The sequence below is a fragment of the Polypterus senegalus genome, chromosome 4, assembly GCF_016835505.1.
Source record: "Polypterus senegalus isolate Bchr_013 chromosome 4, ASM1683550v1, whole genome shotgun sequence".
NCBI classification, from domain to species: Eukaryota; Metazoa; Chordata; class Cladistia; order Polypteriformes; family Polypteridae; genus Polypterus; species Polypterus senegalus.
The window spans coordinates 167,540,509-167,555,106 of record NC_053157.1 but is presented as its reverse complement, the minus strand read 5'-3'; the positions used below and the strand labels follow the sequence as shown (position 1 = coordinate 167,555,106).

The 14,598-nt window shown below is 38.7% G+C and overlaps 1 protein-coding gene across 4 annotated transcripts in view; it reads left to right on the top strand.

Moving 5' to 3' along the window:
- The window catches only part of htt (huntingtin), a 240,301-nt gene that overhangs the window by 137,104 nt on the left and 88,599 nt on the right, over positions 1-14,598 (top strand). For all 4 annotated transcript variants that reach the window (XM_039751643.1, XM_039751641.1, XM_039751642.1 and 1 more), the window contains 3 exons: positions 865-920; positions 1,558-1,706; positions 11,586-11,722. In XM_039751643.1, coding sequence (XP_039607577.1) covers positions 865-920; positions 1,558-1,706; positions 11,586-11,722 — 342 coding nt within the window. The remainder of the gene's footprint in view (positions 1-864; positions 921-1,557; positions 1,707-11,585; positions 11,723-14,598) is intronic.

The window sequence follows — 14,598 nt, the reverse complement described above, 5'->3', positions numbered from 1 at the left end:
AGGAACCAATCTTGGGCAGGGTGCCAACCCACTGCAGGACACACACAAACACACCCACACACCAAGCATACACTAGGGCCAATTTTAGAATCGCCAATCCACCTAACCTGCATGTCTGGACTGTGGGAGGAAACCGTAGCACCCGGAGGAAACCCACGCAGACACGGGGAGAACATGCAAACTCCACGCAGGGAGGACCCGGGAAGTGAACCCGGGTCTCCTAACTGCCAGGCATGCGCTACCACTGTGCCACTGTGCCGCACGGCATTAAACTTAAAAGTGTAAAAATTATTGATTCATATTTTTTACTATGCATTTAAAATGGCTTATTTATCCTTGGTACTTTATACTTATAAGAGCACAATGTTTTCAGCTTGAATTTTTTTTCCTTTTCTATATTTAAAGAAGCAAGACTCTTAATTTTTTACATACAAGCCGAATTAAAGAGTTAATTTCTTTATTAAATCCATAACAATTAATTTACTCCACAAGCTTAATTACATTTATAAACATTTAATTTATCCACTGATAGTGAACAGTTGTCATGCTTAACTATCCTTATTCTGCCATTCCTAAACCAGTTCATCTTTTTGTTCACATTTGTTTCGCAAAATATTTTCTTCATTGTGGCAATATGTAGTCTTAAACAGTTATGACCACAGAAATCTGAATTATCATTAATTTAGCATACTGAGAGTACACATTTTTGATCTAACTGAAATATTAACAATTCTTTTATAATGTAAATAATGTACTGTACTAAGATTAGACAGTGGTAGTTATTTATGTATACCTCAATGAAGAAAATTCACAATCAGGTTTTTTATTGAAAATTAAATATTTTTTTTATGTATTTATTTTTAGGTTTTTATTGGATTTGTTCTGAAGCAATTTGAATATATTGAAGTAGGCCAGTTCAGGTATGAATACAGCAGTATGTCGGTTAAATAGACAAATATGTTTTTTTCCCAAAGAATACTAATTTATTTTAAAATGGATAGATTATTACGTTTTAATAAGATTTTGCGAATGGTACCCAATCAACTGGAAAGTGAGCTTATTTAAGATCTTGTTTTTAGACTACAGGGTGGTATAGATCTAATTATGCAGATCCAAATCATCTGGATAACTGATTTATGCGGGGACAACTCCAGTTCGGCACAAAGACGATTCTTCATGTCGTCAGTTTGCACACTTCTCGATGGTCCAGGATTTTTTGGGTGATTTTCTATGTAATACACTTAATAAGTTATAGCGTAATGAAAATTACATAATTAGATCTGGACCACCCTATATAAACTGTAGTTATCATAGCTTTATTAGACAAACATAAATCTGAAGTTTTAAAATTGTAGAATTAATCAAGCCTTTAAGTAAATTGTAAATAGTGTTCCCTTTCTGTAAGTTAATTGGAAGAGGAATAATAGGTGAAAAGTGGAAGCATTCAGTCCATTACAACTTCTTTTTTTTTGATGGAGCATGTGTCATGTTTGTTTGTTAGATTCACTAAATTTTTCAATTCATACATTTATCTAATACAATTTTATTTTTCCTTAGGGAATCCGAAGCTATAGTTCCAAATATATTTTTCTTCTTGGTTCTCCTATCTTATGAACGTTATCACTCCAAGCAAATCATAGGCATTCCAAAAATCATTCAGCTATGTGATGGAATTATGGCCAGTGGCAGAAAGGCTGTCACACACGGTAATCATGTTTTCTAAAATAATTATAAAGTCAGATTCAGATTTGGTCTTTTATTGTATTTAACATCTAAACATATAGTAAAGTACTTAATTTACCAAAATAATTTTAATATTTTCTTCAAAAAACATGAATAATTTTTGTTTATTCAGTCTTGCACAGTTTTCACTGCATATTAATGGATATGTTTTGTATTTTTCAAGTTGAAGTTTTTTCTTTATAAACATGATATATATGCATTTGCCATTAGAATTGTATTCTATATTTAAGTGCTTTCTATAGATTTTAAAAAAGGTTTTGCCCACTGTGCTGTTTTGCCATCTTTGAGGCACAGACGAAAAGCTTAAAATCTTCCCAAATACATCCATTTTTCAAGCCAAGGCAGCTGTTGAGTATTGACCCCATCTTGTGATTACATACACTTTATAAATAGTTTATACATGTCATTTTTTTACCAAAAAACACAAATGATATTCAGCCATTTTTAAGGAAGACTAGCTGTGCACAGTAGCATAGTAATAAAATCTTCATGTGCAAAAACATTTCAACTCCCCAGGAGGTGGTTTCCTCCAAACAGACTAAATCACTGTAAACATTTTGCACCATATGTTTGGTTTTGTTTTGATTTACATTTATAATCTCTATAATTTTCTTAAGACACTTGCAAAAACTGTAAAGGCCTCTGTAAAAGGCAGAAATTATTTTTATTTAAATGGTAAGTAGTAAATAATGTTGATTGCCAAAACATGCCAAAGCTTTTTTCGCAGTCAATATGCTATATTCACCGATGAACTTCCTCAGCAAAGATATTCTTGGAAATTCACAATGTGGCTGGCTTAGACAAAATTTTGCTTTTTCCAGTAATGTTTTTCAAGGTCAGCATAAAATCACAGAGCTGTAGCAACCATGAGCAGAGCTTTCAATCATGCATACTCTGAGATTGTTGCTGATCTGCTTTGCACATTGCAAACATTAAAAAAAAAAAAACTTCATTAACCATAATGAGAGTAATATTAGTACTGCCACTGGATATTTAATACTGATCCCCTGTGTGCTGGCAGTGTAGAGGCACATGTTTAATTTGTATACATAATCAGCCATGTGTTGCATCTACAATCCATAAAAGTCTTAAAGAAGTCCAACTTGAGAAAAAAAACACACAATATCCTATGAAATAATATTAACGAGGAAATATTTATTACTGATGATGAGATATCTATGTCTTCTTAATAATAATAACAATGATACATTTTATTTACATAGTGCCTTTTCATGAAAGAAAAAAGTACAAAGCATCTGTTCAGATATATCGGAAACATTATGATGTTCCAGCTGCTCCCAGAGTCACAGTTTCAAATAATGGAATGAGCTAATACCATACCGTGACTTCATATATATATATATATATATATATATATATATATATATATATATATATATATACACACAAGCAAAATACCGTGCTTCGCAGTGTGTGTTAAAGAAGTAATGAAAAGAAAAGGAAACATTTTGAAAATAACGTAACATGATTTATCACTGTTATGAATGTTGCTGTCATATATATATATATATATATATATATATATATATATATATATATAGATACAGTGATCCTCGCTATACAGCTCGACTTTCGGCTTCACTCCATCGGATTTTAAATGTAAGCATATCTAAATATATGTCACGGATTTTTCGCTGGTTCGCGGATTTCTGCGGACAATGTGTCTTTTAATTTATGGTACATGCTTCCTTAGTTTGTTTGCCCAGTTGATTTCATACAAGGGACGCTATTGTCGGATGGCTTAGAAGCTACCCAATCACAGCATGTATTACATATTAAATAAAACTCCTCAATGGTATACAATATGCTTCCCGCACGGTGCTTGATTGTTTGCTTTTTTCTGTCTCTCTCACTCTCTCTGCCTGACGGAGGAGGTGTGAGCAGAGGGGCTGTTTGCACAGAGGCTGTTTGCCTAGAGGATACGGACGCTCCTCTACCAAATGCTGCTTTATTGCGGTGCTTCGGCATACTTAAAAGCACAAAATCACATATTGATTTTTTGATTGTTTGCTTTACTCTCGCGCTCTCTCTCTTTGACATTCTCTGCTCCTGACACACATTCTTTGAAGAGGAATATATGTTTGCATTTTATCCCGCGGGGTTCTGGAACGCGACCCCCGCCATCGAGGAGAGATTAATGTATGTATATATCTATACTAATAAAAGGCAAAGCCCTCACTCACTCACTCACTCACTCACTGACTGACTCACTCACTCACTGACTCATCACTAATTCTCCAACTTCCCGTGTGGGTGGAAGGCTGAAATTTGGCAGGTTCATTCCTTACAGCTTCCTTACAAAAGTTGGGCAGGTTTTATATCGAAATTCTACGCGTAATGGTCATAACTGGAAGCAGTTTTTCTCCATTTACTGTAATGGAGATGAGCTTCAACGCCGTGGGGGCGGAGTTTCGTTTGACATCATCACGCCTCACACGTAATCACGCAGTCCATAGAAAACCAGGAAGACCTAAAAAAAGCGCTGAAGAAAACATGCATTATATAATTGAGAAGGCAGCGAAACAATAAGAAGCGAGCGAGTGACATATACAACCATATTCATGACTTCTGCTACTGAAACAAAGCACATGTAAACCTACACTTTAAATTAAGTTCATAGACAGGCTGCGCTGGCGCTTGTAATTTAGTGCCTGCCCATATAAGGCCGTCCGTCCGCGGCAATCCAATAGCAAACTCCCACTAAATATTCACGGGTTAAGGACTGTGCTTATGCAGAGGAAGATGAGATGGTCAGGGTGGTGTTTGGTACAAACTCAGCGAAACTGCGAGAGAAAGTTTTAAGTGCCAGGACTAAGGTAACATTAAATACAGCCATGGACATAGCACGAGATGGCACCAGCACAGCTGGGAAACTTGATGCATGTACACCGAGCGGCTCACGTGAACTGACGAGTGCACAGATAAAAGCAACAGTTCCAAAGAGCTGAACAAAACCGAATTACACAATTGAAAAGGCAGCAAAAATATGAAGCGTCTCATACATACAAGCATATTCATAAATCCAAAACAAAGCACACGTTGGAAAAGTCAATGTCCCGCTAAAGGAAGACAGTGTAAAAAAAACCGTGCATGCAGTGTGTCAGGTCTCAGATAAAGAAGAAGACGAGCTGTTTATTGATGCAGTAAGAAACGAATCGATGAATGAAACCTGTCATCTTTACAACGATTGACAAACACGGAATGTAACTTGAACACAACACATCCTACAAATACGAACCTGATTGAAAGAAATAATGATAATCAAATCCTTGATGACAGCAACACTCAGTAACACTCACAAAACAAATACTGTATATTGACAGTCATGTTACGCTATTTTTAAAATGTTCCCTTTTCTTTTTCATAGCTTTTTTAACACACTACTTCTCCGCTGCGATACGCGGGTATATATATATATATATGTATATATATATAACCCGATCTACATACTCGAATAATGGATACTTTATTCGCCATCAATGATTGTTTTGGTAAAGCCATACTCAGTGTATTCATTAGATGAACGGTAAAAAATAAAGAGCGAGGGAAGGATGACTTATTGAGGCATGCAGGCTGTAGTGCTTGCGTCAACTCTATCTGAATTGCGCGATCACATTTGAAAAAATATATCTTTTCAAGTTCTATTTAGTCCATATGTGTCAAACTCAAGGGCGCGGGCCACATCCGCCCGCGTAATTATATCCGCCCGAGATCATTTTATATACTGTATTATTGTTATTAAAGCCCGGTATATGAAGCGCTGGTAACACAATAAACTACAGATCCCATAATGCAGCGCTTCAGCTGCCTTGCCAACACTTACCGAGTTAATCAAGTTATTGCGAAGCTAGCTCACACGATGCTGAAGAGAAAAGTTGATTCTGAAAATAGAGCCTTTAAAAACCGATGGGAGGCTGAGTATATGTTTACTAAACCCGTGTGTCTCATTTGTGGAGCTAATGTGGCTGTAATTACAGAATTTAATCTAAGACGGCACTATGAGACAAAACATCAGGTTAACCTGAATGCAATGCAGAAGATACAGAAAGCAGCATAATTAAATAAGAATCTGACACTTCAGCGGACGTTTTAACCCGTGCACAATCACAAAGTGATTTCAAGTGAAGCTGCTTTTATGGGAGACACAAATGCACCAGTGCACCTTGCCTCACTTTCCCTGTTGCCAAGTAATGTTAAACCAAGTCGTCACTACGGTGTTCCCAAATACGCACTTTGCTGATAAACTGAGCGCACTGAGTTTGCACGGCGCTTTGGTGACTTCGAAGAACAAAAAAAGTCCGTCTACAGGCGGCTCGAACCTTATGCATGCATTATGTTCATAATATCCACGCAGACTTGCACGTAAGAGCGGGAGTTATCCGTTTTAACAAGCAGCGTATTGCACTGATACGAAATAGCTGTGTGTGTATGATATGTATATATATATATATATGTATTTGTGTGTATGTGTGTGTGTGTGTATGTATGTATATATATATGTATTTGTGTGTGTATGTATGTATATATATATATGTGTATATGTATAGATATGTATATATATATATGTTTATGTATGTGTGTGTAAATATATATATATATATATATGACAACAACACTCATCACTCACAACAGTGACAAAACAATTACATTGACAATCATGTTACGTTATTTTCAAAATGTTTCCTTTTCTTTTCATTGCTTCTTTAACACACTACTTCTCGCAAGCTGGTATTTTGTAGTATATATATATATATATATATATATATATATATATATATATATATATATATATATATATATATATATATATGTGGTGAAGTACTGCCCTAAAAGTTTTATTAAGAAGAAAATTAAGCCTTTTAAAACTGTTGGAAAATATGCAACCAGTTTCATCGATAACATCCAGCTTTTGAGAGTTTAAACATTCATAAACATCAAAGTGTCCACTACTGAAATCGCCACCTGTGAATCTAAGATGTTTAAGAGGCATTGCCGGTTGTCCAAAGGTGTAAAATATTTGGCCATTTCAGTACACTTGAAGTGATAACCGAACAATTCAGCGGCAGCCATCAACTCTCATGCAGATGCATAGGTGAAAGGCTTAAGCATTTCACTCTTATAGTGCTCCTGTGTAGTATAATTATCTCCTGTTCCATCAGTCCACACCTTGAACCTGTCCCAGTCATTCAATACATAAGACACAATGTTCCTCCAGATATCAAAAGTGAGCCTGATATGGCCGTGCAATATGTAACAAAGAGAATGGAAAAGGCAGGTGCCATCCCCGGGCATGGAAACCACTTGGTAAGTGACAGTTCTTTGATCAATGGTGATCACCTCGATAGACATGTTAATTGGGGTACGGTTGGAATGATAAAGGAAATGGGTACCTAAACAATGTAAAATAAGTCTAAAATACCTGCACAATAATTATAATCGTAATAAACGAACAATAAAACAATGGAGAAGCTGTGGATTAAATAAAAAGGCCGTAGTTATCAGCAGGGAGACATGAATCCTGTGGCGAAGCAAGGAAGGGAATGTAGAGACCGGAGCGACGGACAACCATATGTAGGCAGGCAGCCAACAATGTGTTGAGGCGTTGGGATGGGGGACCCAACGCCGCCTCACACGGTGACCGAGCTGCAGGCTATGGATGTATGTAAGTTGGATTCAGTTAGCGTTGGGAACCCACGTAGCAAATTTCTTGAAGATGGGCCCATAAGTAACAAAGACCATTGAAAAGTTCAATATGGCGGCCGACAGTGGCATCATACCACCGAAATAAGTACGTACATCGTTTTTTGGTTAGCACAGGGAAGCCACCTACCAAATTTTGTGAAGATGGGGCCATAAATAAGAAAGTTCAACATTGTGAACGTTGTCAACCGTTATGACCGTCACATGTAGAATTTCGAAATGAAATCTGCTTAACTTTTGTAAGTAAGCTGTAAGGAATGAACCTGGCAAATTTCAGCCTTCTACTTACACGGGAAGTTGGAGAATTAGTGACATTGGAAAGTTCAATATGGCGGCCTACAGTGGCATCATACCACCGAAATAAGTACGTACATCGGTTTCGGTTAGCGCTGGGAAGCCGCCTACCAAATTTCATGAAGATGGGGCCATAAATAAGAAAGTTCAACGTGGCGGATGTTGTCGACCGTTATGACCGTTACGTGTAGAATTTTGAAATGAAACCTGCTTAACTTTTGTAAGTTAGCTATAAGGAATAAGAAGTTGGAGAATTAGTGATGAGTGAGTGAGTGAGTGAGTCAGTCACTGAGGGCTTTTGCCTTTTATTAGTATAGATAGATATATATTGTGGCTGGGGGTGCTACCCAGCCTGGACGCCGAGGAGGCGACCACCCTGGTGGCTTTGGGTACCACGGGAATGGAGCTTGGAAGCTCAACCCTATAGGGGTCCATGGTCACAGCTAGGGGGTGCCCCAATGCCTTAGGAGCCGTGGCCCTCAGCACTTCCGCCACACTTGGAAGTGCTGGGGGGCAGAAGACCAGGGACACCCAGAGTGCTTCTGGGTGTGCAGCCGGTACTTCTGCCACACTGGGGAGTGCCGGCGGAAGATTATCGGGAGGCATCTGGAGCACATCCAGGTGATTATAAAAGGGGCCGCCTCCCTCCTTTCAGGTGCTTGAGTCGGGAGCGGAGAAGGACGGAGCTCGGGAGGATAGAAAAGGACGCGGCCTGAAGAGAGTGAGGCATTTGGTTGAAGCCTGGACTTTGGGGGAGTTTGGAGTTGTGTGTGGCACTTGTAAATGTGGACCGTGTTAATAAACATATGTTGGGTGGACCATCGCTGATATGCTCGCCCGATTTCAGTACAACGGTCAGTCATCTCAAGCATTCCCTGTCGCAAATGGAGTGAAGCAGGGCTCTGCCCTGGCCCCCACACTCTTCAGTATCATGTATTCTACAATGCTGGCTGACGCGTTCAAGGACTCCATTACGGGCTTGTCAATCCGTTTCCGTACCGATGGATCAGTCTTTAACCTTAAGAGGCTTCAAGTGAAAACAAAGGTCAAATGTAACACCATCAACGAGGTTCTGATTAGCTGATTAGAGTGTGGCACCAGGTGTCTTCAATATTGAACCTTTTCACAATATTCTAATTTTCTGAGATACTGAATTTGGGACTTTCATTAGTTGTCAGTTATAATCATCATAATTAAAAGAAGTAAACATTTGAAATACATCAGTCTGTGTGTAACAAATGAATCTAATATACAAGTTTCACATTTTGAATGGAATTACTGAAATAAATCAACTTTGTCATGATATTCTAATTTTATGACTGGCACCTGTATTACAGGCAAATTATTTTGCACATTTTTAAACAACATAGAGATAACCATAAATCATATGTTGGTAGAAGGTTGACTTAGATTTAGACCAAAGATGCTGTGTTGAATTAATTATTAACAAAACATGACTTTCAACAATTATTTAATAAGGTAGTCCATGAGAGGCTAGTACCAAAACTGTAAGAGGCAAGGATCTAGAGCTTCGTGTGTAGGTAGGTGCTGAATGATCTTAATCACAGAAAACATTTTATGGTTTAAGTTGTTCCACTCTAGTTATGGTAGGATGTTTATTTCAGGAGAATTCAATTTTGGGCCTTTGTTTTTTTTTTTCACTCTTTTTCTTTTAATTACCTATATTTGCAGTTTATCTACACTACACAGATTTCCTGATACACATGGATCTTCCAGTATTATTACAGATGGACTGCTGTTGAACAAATTGATGAAAGAATCTACTATGTTAGCAGTCACCTTCATTTGATAAATTTAAAATAGTAAATGCAGCGCATCTGGAAAGTATTCACAGCGCATCACTCTTTCTACATTTTGTTATACTACAGCCTTATTCCAAAATGGATTAAATTCATTTTTTTCCTCAGAATTCTACACACAACACCCCATAATGACAACAATTTTGCAAATTTATAAAAAAAAAAACTGAGAAATCATATTTACATAAGTATTCACAGCATTTGCGCTAAACTTTGTCGATGCACCTTTGGCAGCAATTACAGCCTCAAGTCTTTTTGAAGATGATGCCACAAGCTTGGCACACCTATCCTTAGCCAGTTTCGCCCATTCCTCTTTGCAGCACCTCTCAAGCTCCATCAGGTTAGATGGGAAGCGTCGGTGCACAGCCATTTTAAGATCTCTCCAGAGATGTTCAGTCGGATTCAAGTCTGGACTCTGGCTGGGCCATTAAAGGACATTCACAGAGTTGTCCTGAAGCCACTCCTTTGATATCCTGGCTGTGTGCTTAGGGTCGTTGTCCTGCTGAAAGATGAACCGTCGCCCCAGTCTGAGGTCAAGAGCGCTCTGGAGCAGGTTTTTATCCAGGATGTCTCTGTACATTGCTGCAGTCATCTTTCCCTTTATCCTGACTAGTCTGCCAGTTCCTGCCACTGAAAAACATCCCCACAGCATGATGCTGCCACCACCATGTCTCACTGTCGGGATGGTATTGGCCTGGTGATATGTGGTGCCTGGCTTCCTCCAAATGTGACGCCTGGCATTCACATCAGAGTTCAATCTTTGTCTCATCAAACCAGAGAATTTTGTTTCTCATAGTCAGAGTCCTTCAGGTGCCTTTTGGCAAACTCCAAGCGGGCTGCCATGTGCCTTTTACTAGGAGTGGCTTCCATCTGGCCACTCTACCATACAGGCCTGATTGGTGGATTACTGTAGATATGGTTGTCCTTCTGGAAGGTTCTTCTCTCTCCACAGAGGACCTCTGGAGCTCTGACAGAGTGACCATCAGGTTCTTGGTCACCTCCCTGACTAAGGCCCTTCTCCCCTGATCGCTCAGTTTAGATGGCCGGCCAGCTCTAGGAAGAGTCCTGGTGGTTTCGAACTTCTTCCACTTACGGATGACGGAGGCCACTTTGCTCATTGGGACCTTCATAGTAGCAGAAATTTTTCTGTAACCTTCCCCAGATTTGTCCCTCGAGACAAATCTGTCTGAGGTCTACAGATAATTCCTTTGACTTCATGCTTGGTTTGTGCTCTGACATGAACTGTCAACTTTGGGACCTTATATAGACAGGGGTGTGCCTTTCCAAATCATGTCCAATCAACTGAATTTACCACAGGTGGACTCCAATTAAGCTGCAGAAACATTTCAAGGATGATTGGGGGAAACAGGATGCACCTGAGCTCAATTTTGCGCTTTATGGCAAAGGCTGTGAATACTTATGTACATGTGCTTTCTCGATTTTTTTTATTTTTAATAAATTTGCAAAAATCTCAAGTAAACTTTTTACAAATTGTCATTATGGGGTGTTGTGTGTAGAATTCTGAGGAAAAAAATGAATTTAATCCATTTTGGAATAAGGCTGTAACATAACAAAATGTAATAAAAGTGATGTGCTGTGAATAGTTTCTGGATGCACTGTAGATTTAGGCAGATGTAATTTTTTGATAGAAAAAAAATGATACTTTCTTTAGTGGAATCTTCTTTTTTCGTACAATTCAGAGGTCAGAGGTTTATGCAAAATGTAACATATGCATTTCAGCATAAGAAAAATCAAACAAAATGACACATGCCTGACAAAAGGGGCCTGAGCTGCCTCGAAAGCTTAAATAATGTCATCCGTTCACTTAGCCAATAAAAGGTGTCATTTTGCTTGATTTCTCATTACAAGTATAAGAAAAAAAATATACATAAACATGACATATTTTTGTTTTTTATCAGACACTGAATTTAACTCTGTTAAAAGAAAAAGAATTCTTATTGCCTTTCAGGTAGTGTTCGCTGAAAAAATATTCTTTCTTTTTCTTAGCTATTCCAGCTTTACAGCCTATAGTACATGATCTTTTTGTTCTTCGTGGATCTAATAAAGCTGATGCGGGAAAGGAACTGGAGACTCAGAAAGAAGTTGTTGTCTCAATGTTGTTGAGGCTTATACAGTACCATCAGGTATGTTTGTTTACAGATCATTGTGGGTTTGAAGCAGTATTTCTAACCTTGATCTTTTAGAGACGTTCTGTAAAGTTTACTATAATAATTTGGAGAATTAGCAAATACTGCATTATTATTAATCATTATTTCCAAATTTTGTAGAATTCTTACCTGGTTTTAGGGTTGAAAATTATCAATTATTCGTCTATTTCAATATTCTGTTAAATTATTCAATAGATAAGACAATATTTGCAGCAAAATACTTTTCCATGCATGTGTTTTTGCCATATTTGATCAAAGTGGGGGTGGTGGCTAGTACTAGTAATTAGTAATCCCAAGTCTTTTAGGCAAGACTTATAATTGCTCTATAAAGGAATTAATGTAATTTCAGGCTGTAAAATTAAATAAATGCTAGATTACAAAAACTGTGAGAAGGCTGAACAGGTAAAATGTATTTATTTCTTTTGTTTTAAATACTAGAATCCCTGAAGCCTATGAAAAAAGTTGTAATCCTTGGCCACCTTAAATTCCTTCGCACTTCTCCATTAGCTTCTTTTGTTTTGCAAATGTGTCGGTCAGCACAAGCAGCAAGCATCCCTCTATCCCATCCTCTCACGGCTGCAGATCAAGTCTGACAAAATGGATAGATAGATACTTTATTAATCCCAAGGGGAAATTCACATAATCCAGCAGCAGTATACTGATACAAAAAAAAAATTAAATAGTAATAAAAATGATTAAAAATAAAAATGAAAAAGCAGACAATAACTTTGAGTAATCTGTAAAATGTTCTCCCAGCTCAAGTCTGTTTATCTGGGTGTGAGGTGCCTGAAGTTGTATAGGGCAAATAATATATAGTTATTTAGAACACTTGCATTTCATGTGTGTTCCGTGTCTACAATGATCTGGGTAAGTGTAGGATGACAGGAAATGCGAGGTAAAAAATGTTGAACACATCGCTAAAACAGAAACATTTTCATGTTATAGTACTAATGACAAAATTTTGACATGAAGTATATAATTTGTCAAGACTGAAGTCCAAATATCAAATAAACAAGTTCACAAAATGTACAGTTATAATGAAATAAGTGTGCTTTTCTTCAAGAATATAACCGAAGAAAAATAAATCGGGTTAGGGTATGAGGCCGACTCGACCACTTGGCTGGTGCAGAGGTAAGAACTGCTGACTCGTAACCAAGAGGTTGTGGGTTCGATTCCAGCTTCTTCCAATATTTACAATTTTAAGTGCATTTACCGAAATGCATGTGTTCCAGAAAAAAATATTTACCCTATACTACTCCAGTCACCTTGCACCCAGATAAATAGACTTGAGATAGGATAACTTAATTTCTATCCTGAGCTGCAGCGGTAGGGTGAGGTGGGGTAGGGTAGCAGCCTGCTTTCTGCTTGTGCTGATCGACACATTTGCAAAACAAAAGACGCAAATGGAGAGGTGCAAAGGAATTTAAGGTGGCCCAGGAGTAATACTTTTTAATAGGCTTCATAGATTCTAGTGTTAAATTATCCCAAAGACCCAGAGAGGCAAATTCAAAAGTACAAAGAAGTAGAACACACTGCTTTCTGTTCCTGGTGGGGTAGCTTATCTTATCCCCCATTTTTAGGTACTATACCAAGTACTCTTTTGCATCTCTTGCCTTGCCTTCCTTGACTCTTAGCCTAAGCTGCTATTTCACATAACACTGAACCTTCACTCTAATTCTCTTTGCACCCTTTGACAGTAAAGGCTACTAGATTGAGGCAGCTTTAAATAATACACATTAGTCATTTCTGGGTCAAGCCCACAATATACTTCCTATGCTTTTATTTAGCCAGGAAACTGCATAAAAACAGAAATAAGATAGATGTTCAAGGTCAGTAGCCTTGGCATCTGAAACAAATCCAGTAACATTTTATTTACTTGTGTAGAGTGAAATGTGGTTTTATAAGCTGCTGTTGAGTAATCTAGGTGATAATCAGATATCCATCCATCCATCTTCTTCCGCTAATCCGAGGTCGGGTCGCGGGGGCAGCAGCTTGAGCAGGGATGCCCAGACTTCCCTCTCTCCGGGGGAATCCCGAGGCGTTCCCAGGCCAGCCGGGAGACATAGTCCCTCCAGCATGTCCTGGGTCTTTTTTCAGCTGCTTGTATTCGCAATCTCATTCTTTCATTCACTAACCATAGCTCATGACCATAGGTGAGGATAGGAACGTAGATCGACTGCTAAATTGAGAGCTTTGTCTTACGGCTCAGCTCCTTTTTCACCACGACGGACCAATGCAGAGCCCACATCACTGCGGCACCGCACTGATTCGCCTGTCAATCTCACGCTCCATTCTTCCCTCACTCGTGAACAAGACCCTGAGATACTTGAATTCCTCCACTTGGGGCAAGATCTCGCTCCCAACCCTGAGAGGGCACTCCACCTTTTTCCGGCTGAGGACCATGGTCTTGGATTTGGAGGTGCTGATTCCCATCCCAGCCACTTCACATTCAGCTGCGAACCGATTCAGAGATAGCTGAAAATCACGGCCTGATGAAGCAAACAGGACAACATCATCTGCAAAAAGCAGTGACCCAAGCCTTAGTCCACCAAACCAGACCCTCTCAACACTCTGGCTGTGCCTAGAAATTCTGTCCATAAAAGTTATGAACATAATCGGTGACAAAAGGCAGCCCTAGCAAAGTCCAACTCTCACTGGAAACGGGTTTGACTTACTGTCGGCAATGCGGACTAAGCTGTGACACCAGTTGTACAAGGACCGAACAGCCCTTATCAGGGAGTCTGGTAGCCCACACTCCCGGAGCACCCCCCAACAGGATTCCCAGAGGGACACGGTCGAACGCCTTTTCCAAGTCCACAAAACACATGTAGACTGGTTGGGCAAACTCCCAT